Consider the following 19575-nt stretch of genomic DNA (forward strand, 5'->3'; position numbering starts at 1 on the left):
CAATATTTATAGCCCTCCATAAAAAGCCTTTGCCAGTTTGCAGAGCTTTGCATTTGGCTCTCTGGTATGCTTAAGAGAGTTTAAATAATAATAAATTTGGTGATTTATTCCACCTGGAACAGAAACGTATTTTCCCCCCTTGGCTCCTCTTGAAGGGGTTACTATAAATAGTGCCACAGACGCTGGGATCAGGAATAGGGAATTGAAATTCGAGAGAGAAGTACAGAAACATTTCCATTATCACTGATGCCTCGGATGTATTTTTAAAACAGTTCTGTTCCTCAGATAATGTACCTTCTCTCCTTTCTCTTGCCCATCTCAATTATACTTGAGTCCCCCAAACCTGTTGCCAGCTTTAGGATTCAGTTGCACTAATGGGAAAGAGAGAGTGAGAGTATTAGCTGACTGGGTAGGAGAAATCGCCTCTGGGGAGGCCAAAGCAATTCTCCAGTGTCCATCTCACATTTCATGGGAGTCAGCTGGTAACTGAGCACCAAGGTCCATCGTGTAAATTCATTATTTGAGACCTGGCTCATGCATCCTGCAGATACGATGAAAAGTTCTCAGTTCATGAAAAAGAAAAAAAAAATCTAATTGTAATTACAAGAGAAAGCCTAAGGACAATGTCAAAGGGTCGATTCTTTCACCCATCCATGCTTATAATTACCCAATAGAGGATTAGAGAGAAATGCCTGGATAGTTGGCTCCAAATGATACCATTTATTTTCTTAAATGCAAAATAAACAAAAATCGGGAGCCAGCTGTTTGCCAAAGAATCATCTGATGAAAGCTTGAAAGCAGCTATTAAGTGTAGCATAAGTGGTGTTGTAACTTGTTGTGATACAAGATTTATTTCCAGCTTCTTGTCTGAGTGGACTGTGAAGGAACTAGCTTCTGTGAGAGGGAAATTATAGTAATGGCCAACATCCATGGACAGACAGCTGACTATGGGCCGGCACAGAGTAACACGTCAAGTAGCCATGGCTTATACTTCTAATTAAGTACTGGGGTGTCCTGTCCTGATAACTTGGAGCACACCCTTGCCCCCAAGTCTTTTCTGTGCAATCCCCTTGCCTCTAGCTAATAGGATGGCAGATGTTTGGACCAAGCCCCAGAGCCTGTAGTATACCACATTTTAATGATTTGTGGTGAACAAAGTAAATGCTTTAAGAGAAGACTTTATGAAGCAGAGACCTAGTTAAGTATGATGGATTTGAGGCGAAGCAAAAAGAAACTGGATGTTGTAGGGGGGTATTGTTTCCCAAACAGGACACGGGTATCTACGGTTCGTTGCTAATTCTAAAGGTTTGCTTGAAAAATGACTTTTTAAAGAACTATGCTCTTGAGGAACGTCCTTGAGGCATGGAGGAATTTCCTTGCTTTTCTATAGCATCTTTCTAAGAGGACACAGAGGTATTGAGCTGTTAGACAGTTGCTCAGTGTCTTTGTGCTTCTGGGACCGCATTATGGGTCTAACACATATGGGATAAATAAACTGTTTTCATTTCTTAAAGCCCATGGAAGGAAACAAGACAAGAAAATTACCATATTGCCTCATTTTTTTTTAAAGCTATTAAAAAGGAGAATCCAGTTAGGGCAAATAAAAATGATTACTGTAGACAGAGTCCCCCCCCCCTTTCTTTCTTTCCTAGCTTTTTACTCAGCAACAGCAATATGGCAAGACTTGTGTCAAACCAGTGTTTTGATGCACCCTCTTTTGTTCTTCTTCCATAGGGCAACCCCTACATGTGCAATAATGAGTGTGATGCAAGTACCCCCGAGTTGGCACATCCCCCTGAGCTGATGTTTGATTTTGAAGGAAGACATCCATCCACATTTTGGCAGTCTGCTACTTGGAAGGAATATCCCAAGCCTCTCCAGGTTAACATCACTCTGTCTTGGAGCAAAACCATTGAGCTCACAGACAACATAGTTATTACCTTCGAATCGGGGCGTCCAGACCAAATGATCCTGGAGAAATCTCTCGATTATGGACGAACATGGCAGCCCTATCAGTATTATGCCACAGACTGCTTAGACGCTTTTCACATGGACCCTAAATCCGTGAAGGATTTATCACAGCATACGGTCTTAGAAATCATTTGCACTGAAGAGTACTCTACGGGGTATATGACAAATAGCAAAATAATCCACTTTGAAATCAAAGACAGGTTTGCGTTTTTTGCTGGACCATGGCTACGCAATATGGCTTCTCTCTACGGACAGCTGGATACAACCAAGAAACTCAGAGATTTCTTTACAGTCACAGACCTGAGGATACGGCTTTTGCGACCAGCGGTTGGGGAAATATTTGTAGATGAGCTACACTTGGCACGCTACTTTTATGCGATCTCAGACATAAAGGTTCACGGAAGGTAAGAAAACATCTGTGTGACTTGAGTGAGAACGGTTGTTCAAAGAAAATGCCAGTGTGTTGGCCCCACAGCTGGAGAGTGACATTTGTCACTTTCTACTACACCATTTTCTCAGGAACGCCAGTCTGGAGGTAGGTTTGGGGAAATTTGAGACCCTTCTTACTCAGCAGTCATTTGCAATCCCAGACTCCCTGTCACTGAGCCTGAACCTGGCAGGATTTCTTAGAATTTAAACAAAAGAAAAAAGAATAGCATCTTATTTGAGACCAAGGAATTCCCTAGACCAGGGGGTGGTTTAAGTCTTTAAGACAATGAAACCAGGGGAAACAAAGCCAGCTGCTCTATAAAAGATACTGAAAGATAAGAAATTTGTCTTTCCATTGTTTTCAAGTGCAAGAGAGGGTTTCAGCATGGTACAACTCTGTTTTTGTTTTCTTATATGGCCCCCCAAAAAGTTTCAGAAATGTGAGTTATATTCCTTTAATATATTAAATCAGAGCCAAATGCAAATAGGAATGTCACACATTTATTAAAAAGGAGTAGCTCTACTTTTCAGGCTTTTGGTCGTTACTGTCTTAAAAAGATAGGCTGCCATTTAAATATGGACCTGAGGCAGGCTTGCTTCATTTTATGGGTCAATTACAGATGGACCAGAGTTTAAACACCTGAATGGTCATAGTTGAGCATATAGTTGGTTCTGAGAATACATCAGAGACACACATGAGCAAGTTTCTGAGAATTTTGAGGATGTGTTAATGAAAACCTCAAGTAGTAAGAACCAGGGCTACTAACGTAGAGCTGTTCAACCAGATTTCTAAGTGTGGTGTGTTATCCAAATAACCAACTAATGGGAGCTGAAGCATGAGGTAATTAGCTGGGAAAACTAAAGATGAGTGAAATATACAGCAAAATGGAAAAAAACAGCAAAGCAAAGCAATAATCATTCTAACAATGCCAAGATAGCTTTAAGTCAGAATATATGAACTTAAGAATATAAATGGTACATAAATCATGTAGATTTAATTAACAAGTATAAAATTCAAACAAATAAGGCAGGCTCCATTAGGTTTACTGGCTTTCAGCATCCCTTAAGGCAACCCTGTCCTCACAAACTGGAGAAGAATTGAGACTCCATAGTCTTTCCAAGAGTTGACTCGACCTATCTTTTGATAGTGTTGTTGTACTTGTGCACGAGAATAAAGAAGAGGTCACTGATGTTAAGGTAAAGACCGTAGCAGGCACACAGAATGGAGTGGTGGACATGACCTCGGTATAGTAGTAGAGGTTTCACAATCTTAACTGTGGGAAGTAACAGGAACTGGTAGCCACCTACTCTCAATTTTATTCCAGCTTCATGTTCCTCCTGGAAGAGTCTAGAATCTTTAGCAATGACGCCTCTTTAAAAACTTTAACTTTAAGAGGCTCTTAAATATGGAGAACAAACAGAGGGTTACTAGAGGGGTTGTGGGAGGGGGGATGGGCTAAATGGGTAAGGGGCATTAAGGAATCTGCTCCTGAAATCATTGTTGCACTATATGCTAACTAACTTGGATGTAAGTTTAAAAAATAAAAAAATAAATAAGTAAATAAATAGAAAATAAAAACTTTTAACTAAGGCCGGGGGCACCTGGGTGGCTCGTCGGTTGAGCATCCTACTTCAGCTCAGGTCATGATCTCAAAGTTGTGGGTTTGAGCCCCACATTGGGCTCACTGCTGTCAGCCTGTCAGCACGGAGCCCGCTTCAGATCCTCTGTCTTGCTCTCTCTGTCCCTCTCCCCCTTTACACTCTCCCACCTCCCCCCAAATAAATATTTAAAAATTAATTAATTAATTAATTAATACAAATAAAAACTTTTAAGTAGGGTCTTGGTGACATATGAAGATATCTTTAGAACAAAGTAGTATTTCTGAGAGAAATATGTATTGGTACATTATTGAGCTTATGGGTTCTAGGGTGTAGAGGAATGTTTATGTATTAGCAAGGCACCACGAGTGGGCAATCTGGAACTGTTGCCTTAAATATGAATTTGCTATTTATAATAAAAGGTAGCTATCATACTCATAAATATCTTAGCAAAAGATAATCAGTTTCCAGTTCTTATTTTGGGGGACTATAATATATAAAAATAATTGATGTTGGTATTATTAACAATAGCATTCCACAACAAAGTAACAAGTATTCTGTTCATCTACAAGAATGAGTGCTACAGAATTAATAAACTGAGATTTGAATTTGAATCCTAGTGTGATCGGCACTGTTAGATAGTATCATCTAATTCAGTTTTCTTGCAGTTTGAGAAATTTTAATCCAAGCCAAAATCCTTAGAGTCCAACTTCTGCAAACACTGTCATCTTCCACTTGTAAAGAAGGCAATCTTGTGCAGCTTTTGGTTGAGATATAACCATTGTTGGGACTTACTTCTGTTACTGCACATTCATTCTTGTTTCCTCTGATTTAAAAAGAGAGTATAAATACACTTTAAAGTGACAGGCATTTTTTTTTACATTTATTTATTTATTTTTGAGAGACAGAGAGAGACAGAGCACAAGAGGGGGATGGGCAGAGAGAGAAGGAAACACAGAATCCGAAGCAGGTTCCAGGCTCCAAGCTGTCAGCACAGAGCCCGACGTGGGGCTTGAACTCACAAACTGTGAGATCATGACCTGAGCCGAAGTCAGATGCTCAACCGACTGAGCCACCCAGGCGCCCCATAAAGTGACAGGCATTTTTTATGCATTCTCTACTGAGGTCAGACATACTATCTCTTAAAAGTGGCATGTTTGAAATGTAGACTCCCACCAGATTTACCACTTTTCTTTTATCCCTGGTCCTACTAGAATTCTCCAACTGCATTTTGGTGACTGGGAAATTGGCAGGAACCATCCTCCCTTCTCTGGGACTCCCCTCTTCTGCCTTTTCCTGTTCACCAGTCAAGTGTAAGCTAGTGAGGAAGCAGCTGGGCAAGAGAGAAAGGTCCAATAGAGGTGAGCTCCTTCCATCAGGTCCTTCTCTGTCACCTCTAAACTCTGTCCAAATTCCTCAGGGCAAAACTGATGCTGGCGTGTACTGTGCTAGGCACCAGATGGCTGGGGTATTTTTAGTCATAGGGGAGGGACTAAGGAAGCAAGGCCTGATGGCTCAGGCGTGTCTCCAGCTTTTAAGTTATATAAGGGAAATGGAGGCACTAAAGAGAGCTGTTGAGCTGCCTCTGGTACACAGGCCTTTCAGCACAGAAGCTGATACGTACATTTTACACTTGAAAACTTCGGTAGGGTTAACTTTTTCTTATAGAGCAAATCATCTACAAAACGATTAATTGATGATGTCCAAAAGAAAGTTCTAAGGGTTCCTTTTCCAAGACCTCATCATTATAAACTTTTCAAAATATAAGAAGCCCTTTGTTGCCCTGAACCTGCTCTTGGCCATCCATGAAATGGCTGCAATATTTAATGTGTCATTTCATGTCCATATCTTATCATTATAATGATGTTTATTGACTTATCACTCTACTACCACCTATGTCATAGTGTGGGAATTGACATTATTATTTGGGGAAAGTGGGCAAATATCCATAGAAGAGTGGACAAACAATACAAGATTTTTCACCTGGAGGTATATGAAGCTATGAAACAAAAACAGGAGAGTCTTTGTTTGACTTGACTGTGAATTCCAATTCTCAATTCTTGTGCAACATGTGCACATGGCCTTGATGGATTTTTTTAATGTTTATTTATTTCTGAGACACAGAGAGAGCACACAAGTGGGGGAAGAGCAGAAAGAGAGGGGGACAGAGGATCCTAAGTGGGCTCCGCATTGGCAGCCAAGAGCCCAGTATGGGGCTTGAACCCATGAACCATGGGATCATGACCTGAGCCAGAGTGAGACGCTTAACAGACTGAACCAGGCTCTCTGGCCTTTATGTTTTACACTAGTATTGTTTGCTGTAAAGGTGATGTTTTGATTGTTATTAGACTAATGTAGCATTTATGTTCCTTTTAGCACGTGATACATCTCATACCTGTTTTACTGGTGACAAAAACGATAATCCCATCATAAAAATTTTATTCTTCTTTGGCCGCATACTTCTTTTACTTCCATTTACTCCCTCTCATTGTGTATTTATTAAGATAATGGAAGGAAAAGAGGAAACATGGCTGTTGGCAATCTCAGCGACTCTGTAGTACTTACATTGTTCAATAAACCTCATAATCTTCATGGACTAATTCTGACTTATGGATGTCCTACTTCAGTAAATCAGGGTGATTTTCTCTAGTGAATAATAGACAAGTACAGTGTGCCAGTACCTTAATTAAAGAGTGGCTCTCTTAGTCTTGATCTCATTTTAATTTACAGGGTAATACTACAATAATATCACTAATGGAAGGTACATTAAAGGGCATCAAGTAGCATTAACTGTATTAAATTATGGTACTTGTGTTAATTAACTGCTGAAGCAAGATGGTTCTAATGGCCAAAAAGGTCATCTAATGCATAAATAAAATCTACCCAGATGAGGGGTGAGAGGAGAAATGAAGAGTAGATATTTGTTCTGAACATCTTTTTACACAGACAGGGAGTTCAAGTCACAGGCTGTTAAATAGAGATAATGTCCAAAATGTTTTCTTAGTTGCACAATTGGAAGTTTTGATTTTTAAATGTTTCGTTTTCTTCCAAGCTTTTGTAACTAAATTAATTGAAAAGTTGAACATCACATTTGTCAGATGTGTAGATTTTATAGAATATAAACTCAGCATAATTTATTGTTTCTTTGAGATGAACAGTTTCAAGGAAGTAATGTGATTCATTGTAATAATTGTTAAATCTGAAAGACAAATGAACATTTGATAATGTGCTCATTTATCTGTAAGATTTGCTACCAGCAATGTATCAGGGTACTGGTTTCAGACTTAAGATAATAGAAAATCATATTCTTTTTTTTTTTTTAATTTTTGTAATGTTTTTATTCATTTTTGAGAGACAAAGAAAGAGTGTGAGTGGGGGAGGGGCAGAGAGAGAGGGAGATAGAATCTGAAGCAGGCTCCAGACTAAGCTGTCAGCACAGAGCCTGACATGGGGCTCAAACCCACAAACTGTGAGATCATGACCTGAGCCAAAGTTGGACACTTACTTAAGTGACTGAGCCACTAGGTGCCCCTAGAAAATCATTTTTGACCTCAAAAACTTTAGGACAGAATTGTCAGAACTTTTCTCAGTGGCCTAGAAAACTCTAACCCACATCTCCATTACTTGCCTTGTTACACAATATTTCTAAAAATAATTATCAATGTATTTTTTCTCCCTGGTGCTTATTCATTCCTTACCCGTTGCAGCACCTACCAAACACCTCACAAGTAGTTGGTTGTCTGTTACTATTTACAGAATTGATTTTGCCTTCTGTCCCCTTATTTTTTATCTCCAAGGAAGGAGCCAGGGGGTGCTAGCTCAGAAGTTCCATGTGCTACCTTTTTGGGTGTTTCCTTCACTTCATTATTGTTCCAGCTCGTAACCACACTCTCCCTCCCTACACCCTCCCTACCTAATCCCAAGATCTGCAAAGGTAGAGGAACAGAACCACTCTAACTAGGTGTCTGGAGTGAGAAAGACACCCCCCTCCCCCCCACTACACTCTCACCCTCAGGAGGAATCAGATCTATTTGCAAATGCTTACTCTTTGAATGTCACTGCCTTGGTATTTGCTGTACTTAGTATGAAGTGAGGTTGGAATTCACTTTCTTAAAGCTAGGCATTCAAATCTTTAGTGCAGAAACATGTGATATTAGGTAAGCAAGAACACTAGGGAAGTTTAAAAGTATCAAAGCAGAAGGGCATCCCTTCAATTTTTCTCAAATAATTTGGAAAAATCATGTAAAATGAAAGTGGTCTGCCAATTACCAAAGGTTTACCAGTTACCCTGCAAGTTCTCTGTCTTTTTCCTAGCCACAATTTGAATAAACGTACCACAATATTTACTTTTCACTTCTCCTGTGAGAGGCGTCCTGCAAGGCGCTTTTGAAGCACTGGACCTGGCATTCGTTCATTCTTCTCAATTAGTCCTAATTATTGAGGTTGGGCTGTACTACTACTTAACAGATTCTGCTTTTATAACACCCTCCTTCTTTCTGTCACCAAAAAATATTCCTTCTCCACCCTGGGACAGACGCTGGGCTAGACAGTGAGTATAACAGAGATGTACTAGGCATAGTCAATGTTCTCAAGGAGCTGAAACCAGAGTGGGCACAGAGGTGTAAACAAAAAATGATGACGGCTTGGGTTAAGTGCTTTTACCATGTGAATGTGTAAAGTGCCCTGATGACAGGGAAGGGGATACTAATTTAATCTGGGAAGCCTAAGAAAAGTTTTGATGAGGATATGACATTTGCATGGTATCTTGAAATATGTGCTTCGGAATTTTAAGTAGCCAGGGCAGAATGTATATTCTAGGTCAAAAATTATGTTTAAGAACAATACAGCATGTTAAGAACCTCTGAATAGTTGGGAATTGGTGGGATGGACAAATCTTGGGAGATGCCCTTCCATCTTCTCTCTGTGGATCTTCTTTCTTTGGATCTCCAAGAACATTGAAGGAATCCTGTATCTTGGCCTCTGAGCCCTCCATGTCATAGGAAATCTAAAATTATATGGATTCTCTTTATTTTGTTTGCTTGTTTGTCTTTTGTTTTTTAATATGAAATTTATTGTCAAATTGGTTTCCATACAACACCCAGTGCTCATCCCAACAGGTGCCCTCCTCAATACCCATCACCCACCCTCCCCTCCCTCCCACCCTCCATCAACCCTCAGTTTGTTCTCAGTTTTTAAGAGTCTCTTATGTTTTGGCTCCCTCCTTCCCTCTCTAACCTTTTTTTCTTTTTTTTTTTTTCTTCCCCTCCCCCATGGTCTTCTGTTAAGTTTCTCAGGATCCACATAAGAGTGAAACCATATGGTATCTGTCTTTCTCTGTATGACTTCTTTCACTTAGCATAACACTCTCCAGTTCCATCCACGTTGCTACAAAAGGCCATATTTCATTCTTTCTCATTGCCATGTAGTATTCCATTGTGTATATAAACCACAATTTCTTTATCCTTTCATCAGTTGATGGACATTTAGGCTCTTTCCATAATTTGGCTATTGTTGAGAGTGCTGCTATAAACATTGGGGTACAAGTGCCCCTATGCATCAGCACTCCTGTATCCCTTGGGTAAATTCCTAGCAGTGCTATTGCTGGGTCATAGGGTAGATCTATTTTTAATTTTTTGAGGCACATCCACACTGTTTTCCAGAATGGCTGCACCAGTTTGCATTCCCACCAACAGTGCAAGAGGGTTCCCATTTCTCCACATCTTTGTTCATTTTAGCCACTCTGACTGGCATGAGATGGTATCTGAGTGTGGTTTTGATCTGTATTTCCCTGAGGAGGAGCGACATTGAGCATCTTTTCATGTGCCTGTTAGCCATCTGGATGTCTTCTTTAGAGAAGTGTCTGTTCATGTTTTCTGCCCATTTCTTCACTGGATTATTTGGATTCTCACATATCAACTAAGCGCAGGTGAGGAACATTCTTTTTTTTTTAATTTTTTTTTAATGTTTATTTTTGAGAGAGAGAGAGAGTACGAGTGGGGGAGGTGCAGAGAGAGAGGGAGACACAGAACCCAAAGCAGGCTCCAGGCTCTGAGCTGCAGCACAGAGCCCGATGCAGGCTCAAACTCACAGACTATGAGATCATGACCTGAGCCGAACTCAGACACCCAACTGACTGAGCCACCCAGGCACCCCTGCAGGTGAGAAACATTCTAAGGCAATGGTTTTAGAGGATATTTCAGTGCAGCTGTGGTTAGCAGGGAACTGTGGGAGAGACAAGAAGAGCTGTTACATTGCTCAGTGGTGGAGAAGCTGTAACTCGAAGTCCTGATGCCCAAATGAGGAGTCCAGAAAAGCTCTCTAAGTTCCACAAAAGCCATCATCACATGAGGGTTTGAGAGTTGCTTGCAAAGTCAATAGGACTTGATGGCCTCAATCAGATTTTGAGGAAGGAAGGGCTGAAGGAAAGACTTCAGTAGGAATCCAAGTAGAGAGTTTAGTCAAGGATTTAACAGTACTGCTCTGGTGTTGCAGAAAGAGGTTTGAGTTAGAAATATAAGTTTGAAAATTATGCCTTACATGTGATGGTTGAAGTTTAAGGAATGGATGACAAGGGTATGATATGATATGATATGATATGATATGATATGATATGATATGGTGTTTTCCCTTGCAGTTATAAATGACTGTGGTCACTTACAGAACATTTACGGAACTCTGTGGAATACTGTCATTTAAGAGGTAATTTCTGAAGGAAATTTTGAAATAATCTGAGAACTAGGAGGAAATCAGAAAAGGGGGGAATGAACTAAGTAATTCTAATAGCCCCCATGAATATTTTAAGGAACAAACCTTTACGTTTGTGTGGCGCTCAGTTACAAGGTTCTTGGCAGGTTCTTTCTTTCTTTTAATCCTCATAAGGAATTTGTGAGGCAGGGTACCTGGGCAGATCAGTTGGTTAAGCGCGTCTGACTTTGGCTCAGGTCATGATCTCTCAGCTCAGATCATGACTTCATGTCTTAGGTCATGATCTCACAGCTCATAAGTTCAAGCCTTGCATCAGGCTCTCTGCTGTCAGCACAGAATATGCTTCGGATCCTCTGTTCCCTTCTCTGTCTTCCCCTCCCCAGCTCATTCTCTCTCACTCTCTCTCTCTGTCTCTCAAAATAAATAAATAAACTTAAAAAAAAAAACTTAAGGCAGGTATCGTTTAACCCTATTTTACAGATGAGAAAACTGAGGATCAGAGAAGTTCCATGACTTTGTTTTTTTAAACATCCCATACATAATAATAAAGTGACAAAGTCATGTTGCTAATTACAAACCTCATGCTCTCTGCATTGTGCTAATATAGTCACACTAGCCTGTAGTGAGCCCAATCCATACAGGAGACCCAGAATATTCCTAAAGGAGCCATCTTTAAATGGCAACAATTTAAATTATGGCTCTGCCCTTCTTGGAATGTTCTGGGAGTCACCCTCTCCATGACTCTCAGCTGAAATATGGTGTATTTCACTGTATCAGATCACTGTGTTTATCTGAATCCTAACTTCTTAACTCATTTTTATATGTTTGATTGGGCTTATTTGACATATTGTGTTAGCTCTAGGTGCTTCACTGCTAAAATAAAATTCTCATGGTAGTGTCTCATTTTCTAAGGGGAGAAAAAAATAAAGAAATGCACTGAATTTTCTAAATGTTAATTTTTTCCCCATATTTTCCCATAAATTTTAATACCCACAACCACTTCTGCTTAAGGTGCATCCTCAAACATGAAAACAAACCACAAATATTAATGGATAAGCTTAGAAATTAGCAACTACACCAGCTTATTTTAAGAGTTTACCTTTCAATTGAGAATGATCTGCTTTTCCTTTTAACTTCCATGTATTAGACTACATTAGCTCTTCTGTAACTATAGTGAATAAGTGTACTACCTCTTTCATATGATAACATTTCATAAATTTGCAGTCAATGATCCTATCCTTAAGTCTTTTATTCAAGTTAAATACATAAATAACATTTTACCATCCAAATTTTTAAAATTTAATTTCCTCTTCTTTTAAAGGGAGAATGAAGTTCAGTAAATAAGAGCACTCAAATGAAAAGCTTAGTAACCATAATTGAAAATAAAAAACAACACAAAGCATTAACTCCAGTGGAAATGCTTAGAATCAAGATTTATGGTATGAACCCATTTTAAGTGGACAACTGAGTGCCATTCTGATTTGGAGCATATTTCTTAAATCCTTGAGGATTTCTTGAATTACAAGGAGAATATATGCTTAAGCAGCTCATTTTCCTCTGAGGTTTGCACCATTATAAAGAGAGAATGTTTCTAATAATTCCTCCAATTAAATTATGAACTTCATTAGTGTGCAGAAAAACAACCCAGTTTAAGAGCTTGTCTCCTTATCCTTAATTCCCCAGTGCCGTAGATTTTTTTAAACTAGTGGGTCATTAAAGGAAAGTTGTCTCCTTTTTAAGAAACAAAAAGATAGTTAGGCAAAATACCACATAATTAAAAAGTAAAATAATTTCCTCCCTCACTTAGTTTAGCATTTGTAGAAAAAGCTACATTCTGGCTGCATCTGCGTGCCCGAACAATGGAAGACAGGGATGCACTCGGCTCTTATGTCCAACTTCTGGGGCTATGCTTTTCATTTTAGTTCCAAGGTAGGCATCTTTGGAAGGTCTTGGACTTTTTGTCCCTAGGATCACAGGTATTTCCTGACAAATTAGGAGGTCATGGCCACTGGTTGATATTTAGTGCAAGAGTTTGTGTGGAGATAAGTAATCAATGGTTCAGTAGAGACACTATTTCCATTCATTCTCCAGATACAAGAATAAATGTATTAATGTCATGGATTTTTTTCATAGTAATGGGTTTTATCATAGTGATTTGATTATGTAAAATATGTTGATTTCATTGCAATATAGGTCTGTATTTCAATTAAGTGACTTTTAGAATTAAATATTTTAGTTTAACCAGAACTGACTACACCACATATAAATCATTGCTATTTCTGCCTCCTTTTTATAGGTAAGAAAACTATCTAAATAAGGTCACTGAATCAGTGGCAAGGGGAAAAGGAAGAAATTTAAATACTTATGTTTGGGGAAATGAATTTTCTCCTGAAATTCAACTTGAAAATCATTGAGTGAATGGATAGACTAGGTTTTAAGTCTGTGATATAGGAGCTTCACAAATCCCATTGGTTCACAGATCCCAATCCAGAAAATTGTTCAATTAGGGTAGCTATTGTGTCAACTCTTGCTAACTTTGTGACTGGTACTAAGACAACTGATATTGTATTAGGAATGTACTGAGATGACAGAGGACAAAACATTAGGATCTCAAATCATTTTTGTCTTTCTTTAGAAGGAAACATTCACTAGGAGTCAAGAGAAATAGTTGTAGCTCTATTATGCTAATAACTGTGTGAACTCAGGGCAAGCCCCAGCAACTGTGAGCAAAGTCTCCTCATCTACAAAGTAAGAATGTTACACTACATTAGTTTCTGAGAATTACTCTTCAAATAAAGCCCATAATGGTCAAATATATTTTGGAAATGTTTGCAGTATTTCCTTCTAGGAGAATCACAATATGTATTAGCAGATTATCCTATAATAAGGAAAACATTTCCATTTTACTTACCCAGAGCCTCCCAAACTTAGCCAAAAAGCCTCTATTAATACCCCATATAACTAGCATCAGTAGAAATCATGTGGGTAGCAAAATTTCTTCACTTAAGTCTCTAATATTATTGGACTTTTCCTATGATATAAGGAAAAAAATGAAAACATCATGTGTGTGTGTGTGTGTCTGTGTGTGTGTTTGAACTATTTGCAGTGCTGAGAACAGATTGATATTTCCCAGCAAAGTCTAATTTTAGCTATCATCTTTCCTATATTGTTGCTACCTTGAGTGAAAAAATGAGACTATCTTAAGGAAAGTATGGCCTTGATAGGGAGTGCCTTTCTTTTTTTAACTGTTGCTCTTATTTTTTGAACCTAGGGGAGTACTGTGTATCGTTCTTTAAGATAGGAAATTAAGTACAGTATTGGAATAGATAGGGATATTTGTTTTGTTTTTAAGTTTGAGAAATTGTGATGGAAGAGTCAGCAAAGATGTAAAAAATGAAATGCCAAGTGGTACAATCTGGTATGTTTCAGAGATAAATAGAGATGTTGGAAGATTTCTATTTCTCTCAAATGTAAACTTCTCAAACTCTAATTACAGCAATAAACTAAAATCATGTATTTAAAGGAAAATAAGATTAACTCATATTTAATGTATTCTTTTTTATTTTTTTCATTTGCTTTGGAAGATATTCTTGAAACCACGGGCTGATTTTAGTTAAATGCATATTGCCTTTCTTTTGTCCCTTAGGAGTGCTAATGAATAACAAATGAGAGCCCAGTAAAAATAAAAATAGTGTACAGCTAAGGGATATCACCTTGTCTGGGAATTGTGTTGCTGCCCTGTCTGCTTTTACTCATTTGGTCTTAGCAGAATATCAGGGAAGTGAAGCTATTATAACATACTGGTGATATCCATGTGTAATTATAGGTTTTCCAGTGCTGCTGGGAACAGAGAACAGATAGGCGGAGGGTGGGCCAAGAGATAATGGGAGGAGAAGTCAACAATTTGTCAAATTGGGAGTAGATAGCATTATGAACTCCTGAACTGGAATTATATAGGCAGTGTGTATGCCAAATAGTCAGAATCATTAGCACTATGAAATAATTTCTTTTAGAACTGAAAGAAACCATGAGATAATATAATCTAACTCCCTCATTTTCAAATGTGAAACAGAATGGTTAAGTCAATTAGCCAAGGATGATACTGTTGCATAACCAGGAATTAGAGCCAGATGGAACTTGTTGTATTTTATCCACTGACCTGTTTCCAGTAACTAGAACTGGGCCTGGCATGTAGTAGGGATTCAATAAATACTTATTGACAGAGTGAATGAATGTCTGTAGAATACCCTTTTGAACATCATGTAAAACAACAATTCTAAGCATCTATACCCTTTCACTTGACATCCTACACTTGATTTTAGCCAAAAGGCCAAGAAGCGATCGCTTGACATCCTTTGACCACATTTGTGTATTCCTTAATAAGACCATAAGGGAACTGGAGCCAAGCCCAAATTTTTGGTAATGCCACTTTTCTTTTTTTTTTTTTTTTTAAATTTTTTTTTTCAACGTTTATTTATTTTTTGGGACAGAGAGAGACAGAGCATGAACGGGGGAGGGGCAGAGAGAGAGAGGGAGACACAGAATCGGAAACAGGCTCCAGGCTCTGAGCCATCAGCCCAGAGCCCGATGTGGGGCTCGAACTCACGGACCGCGAGATCGTGACCTGGTTGAAGTCGGACGCTTAACCGACTGCGCCACCCAGGCGCCCCGGTAATGCCACTTTTCTAAAACACCAAAATTGCAAAGCTTCAACCAATTGTCAAAAGATAGAGAATAAAATTTATCTATCTCAGATATCAGAGTCATATATCTATTCAGGATAAATGAGTATCACTCTACCCAGACACACACGTTTCTTTTATTATCATCTGATTCGTGCTTTAAGACCAAAAATTCTGACTCATAATTTCCTCCCTGGGTGAGAACAAGTCCATGAAAAGAAGTGGACACTTTTGTCCACCCTTAAGAAATATTTAGTAAAATTACAATATCACTATGTGTCCCAAAGCTGTCTTCAAATGAGGTTTGTCTCTTGGGTTCCGCAACTAAAGAGCTAAAAATTATATAAAAACCATCTTACAACTTGTAAATGAGGCCTTTAAATATTGATAGAGTCAGGGTTGGGTTTCAAGAAATTTGAGCTGAGGAGACATGGAGACAGGCAGTGACCTTTTATGAACATATGTCTTTACTAAAATAACTCAAGTTCATTATATGCTCTTAAGTAACAGAATGAGACTAAAACTATTAACAGTTATGATGGTGGGGGGGAAGAAAATGAAAGAACATAGTGCATGGCTAGCTCAGAATCATGGAATTGTGGGTAATATTATTTATTTGTGCTTTTCTGTAGTTTTCACATTTCATTCATAGGACATATCATTGAATAAAATTAGTTTTAAAAATAAAGTTAGGGGCGCCTGGGTGGCGCAGTCGGTTAAGCGTCCACCTTCAGCCAGGTCACGATCTCGCGGTCCGGGAGTTCGAGCCCCGCATCAGGCTCTGGGCTGATGGCTCGGAGCCTGGAGCCTGTTTCCGATTCTGTGTCTCTCTCTCTCTCTGCCCCTCCCCCGTTCATGCTCTGTCTCTCTCTGTCCCAAAAATAAATAAACGTTGAAAAAAAAAAATAAAAAAAAAATAAAGTTAAAATTTAGCAAAGTTACAGGATACAAAATCAACACACAAAAATTTGTTGTGCTTGTATACACTGACAATGAACAATCCAAAGCATAAATTAAGAAAACAATTCCATTTACAGCAGCATCAAAAAGAATAAAATACTTAGGAATAAACTTAACCAAAAAGGCTAAAAACTAAAAAACTAAAAACTAAAACACTAAAAGCTATGAAACATTGCTGAAAGAAATTGAAGGAGACAAAGAAATGATTAAGAAATCTCATGTTCATGAGTTGAAAGATGTTAAGATGTCAGTATTAGCCAAAGAGATCTATAGAATCAGTGCAATCTCTTATCAAAATCCTAATGACAGTTATTACGAAAGTAGAAAAACTCATTATAAAATTCATAGGGAATCTCAAGTAACTCTGAATAGCCAGAACAATCTTGAAAAAGAAGCACAAAGTTGGAAGTTTTATCCTTTTTTATTTCAAAACTTACTACAAAGCTATAGTAATCAAAACAGTGCATATCAGCATACAGATAGACTTATAGAGCAATTGAATATAATAGAGTCCAGAAATAAACCCTTGCATATATAACTAAATGATTTGTGAGAAGGGTGCCAATCCCACTCAAAGGCCAAAGACAGCCTTTGGAACAAATGGTATTGGGAAAACTGGATATCCACATGCAAAAAAAAAGGAATTTAGATCCTTATCTTAAACCATATCAGAATGGATCAGAGACCTAAATATAAGAGCTATACCTATGAAACTTTTAGGAAAAAAACATAAGGGGACAACTTCATTACATTGGATTTGGCAATGATTCCTGGAATGTGATACCAAAAACACAAGCAACAAAAGAAAAAATCAAATTTAAAACCTTTCACATATTGAAGGACACTATCAAAAGTGGAAGGCAACCCCCACAATGGGAGAAAATACTTGCAAATCATATATCTGGTAAGGAATTGTTATCCAGAAAATATAACAAACTTACAATCCAACAACAAATGTGAATGTCATACAACAATAAGAATATACTTAATGGCACAAAAGTGTACACTTAAAAATAGTTAAAATAGTAAATTCTATGTTATGTGTATTTTACCATGTAAAAAGTAAATAAAATTAAGTAACAGCAAAAACATAAAACCTATTGACTCAAGTAAAGCACAGAAATTCTAACATATTTAACATTCTTAGCCCTTTGCTATTTTTAATATTATTCTTGGCTTTGAGATGAAGAAAGATTTTGAGCAGGGTTTTGAGTTTGTAAGGGGCTTCATGAGGAAGGGAATACATGCTAGTTGGAGGAAACCATATTTTGTCAAACAGATAGTTAATGGGCAGAGGGGATTCTCTGTGTACAGGAGAGATGGAGAGCAATTACAAAAGTGGGCTTAAAGGGCAGGCACAGTAATAGTAGTAGAGGATATTCAATATCAGACTGAGTTTTGATTTCATTGCTTGAGGTAAGCAATGAGGAAAAACTGTAGGTCTGTGTATAATGTATATTGAGGAAGATGGAAATATTTTAAAAAACACTAAAAAGATTATACTACTGTCTGTGTGTACAATGGCTTGAAAGAAGAACCTTATTGACTGTTGCAATAACCATCATGAAAGGTGATGACTGTGACAATAGAAAGGAAGCCTCAGCCGGCATGGTGGAGGCACAGGGAAATGGGCAGAGCCATTGATTTGGGGCTGTGCACTCCTCTGGCCACCCACACAGCTCCCACAGGCAGCATCCAGGCCAGAGTACCCTGGGCTGCCTGCACCCTAAGTTATACCCCATTCGGGTCAAACCTTAGTCAGTCCCTTCCAAGAGGCTGAGAGGTGGAGACTCATGCTCATATACATGAAGTAGTCTTCTCAAGGTCATATAGCTGGGTTACTTCAAAAAACAAATCAAAGCACACTTGGTGGTAGGTCCAAACCACCATTATGAGTAGGGAGATAAAGCAACCAGAGTCACAACAACAGAGAACAAGCAACACATTCCAAAAACACCTCCTGAAGGGCCAGGCCCCAGACAGTGTATGACCCCATTTTAATATAATAGTGCTTGCAGGTGCAGGACACATAATGAGCTATTAAAACACGTAAGGGACAGAAAACTGACCAAAATGATGAAACGAAAGAATTCTCCTCAGAAGAAATTCCAGGAAGAAATGACAGCTAGAGAATTGCTCAAAACATATAAACAACATATTTGAGCAAAAATTTAGAATAATAGTCATAAGATTAATAGCTGGGCTTGAAAAAAGCATAGAAGACAGCAGAGAATCTATTGCTGCTGAGATCAAGGAACTAAGAAATACTCATGATGAATTAAGAAATGCTATAAATGAGCTGCAAAATAAACTAGATGCATGACATCAAGGGTGGGGGGAGCAAAGGAGAGAATAAGTGAAATAGAAGATAAAATTATGGGGGCGCCTGGGTGGCTAAGTCAGTTAAGCTTCCAACTTCAGCTCAGGTCATTATATCATAGTTTGCGGGTTTGAGCCCCAAATCGGGCTCAGTGCTGAAGGCTTGGGGCCTGGAGCCTGCTTCTGATTCTGTGTTTCCGTCTCCCTCTGCCCCTCCTCCACTTGTGCCTTGTCTCTGTCTCTGTCTCTCTGTCTCTCAAAAATAAATAAACGTTAAAAAAAAATAGAAGATAAAATTATGGAAAACAATGAAACCAAGAAAAAGAGATAAGAAAATACTAGACCACAAGGGGAGAATTAGAGATGTAAGTGATTCAATGAAACATAATATCTGTATCATAGGAGTTCCAGAAGAAGAGAGCAAGAAAGGGACAGAAGGTTTACTTGAATAAATTATAGCTGAGAACTTCCCTAATTTAGGGAAGAAGGCAGACATCCAAATCCAGGAGGCACTGAAAACTCCCTTCAAATTTAACAGAATAGGTCTTCTCCATGGCATATCATAGTGAAACTGGCAAAATACAAAGATAAAGAGAGATTTCTGAAAGCAGCTAGGGAGAAATGGGCCTTAACCTATAAGGGTAGACACATAATGGTAGTAGCAGACCTGTCCATTGAAACTTGGCAGGCCAGAAGGGAGTGGCAGGAAATATTCAATGTGCTGAATAGGAAACATATGTAGCCAAGAATCCTTTACCTAGCAAAGCTGTCATTCAGAATAGAAGGAGAGATGAAAAATAGGTTTTAATAATACCCAAGTCTGTCCCTAATATTTTCAAGGTGGGGAAAGAATACAAATGAAATACTATATGCCTAAATAATAATGTTATACATTGAATTACACCTCTGA

The 19575-nt window shown here is 38.5% G+C and overlaps 1 protein-coding gene across 4 annotated transcripts in view; it reads left to right on the forward strand.

The window, feature by feature from the left end:
• The window catches only part of NTNG1 (netrin G1), a 332598-nt gene that overhangs the window by 180104 nt on the left and 132919 nt on the right, over positions 1-19575 (forward strand). For all 4 annotated transcript variants that reach the window (XM_030327471.1, XM_032594348.1, XM_030327473.1 and 1 more), the window contains exon 2: positions 1735-2375. In XM_030327471.1, the coding sequence (XP_030183331.1) occupies positions 1735-2375 (641 nt within the window). The remainder of the gene's footprint in view (positions 1-1734; positions 2376-19575) is intronic.

Source organism: Lynx canadensis, chromosome C1 (assembly GCF_007474595.2).
Source record: "Lynx canadensis isolate LIC74 chromosome C1, mLynCan4.pri.v2, whole genome shotgun sequence".
Lineage (NCBI taxonomy): Eukaryota > Metazoa > Chordata > Mammalia > Carnivora > Felidae > Lynx > Lynx canadensis.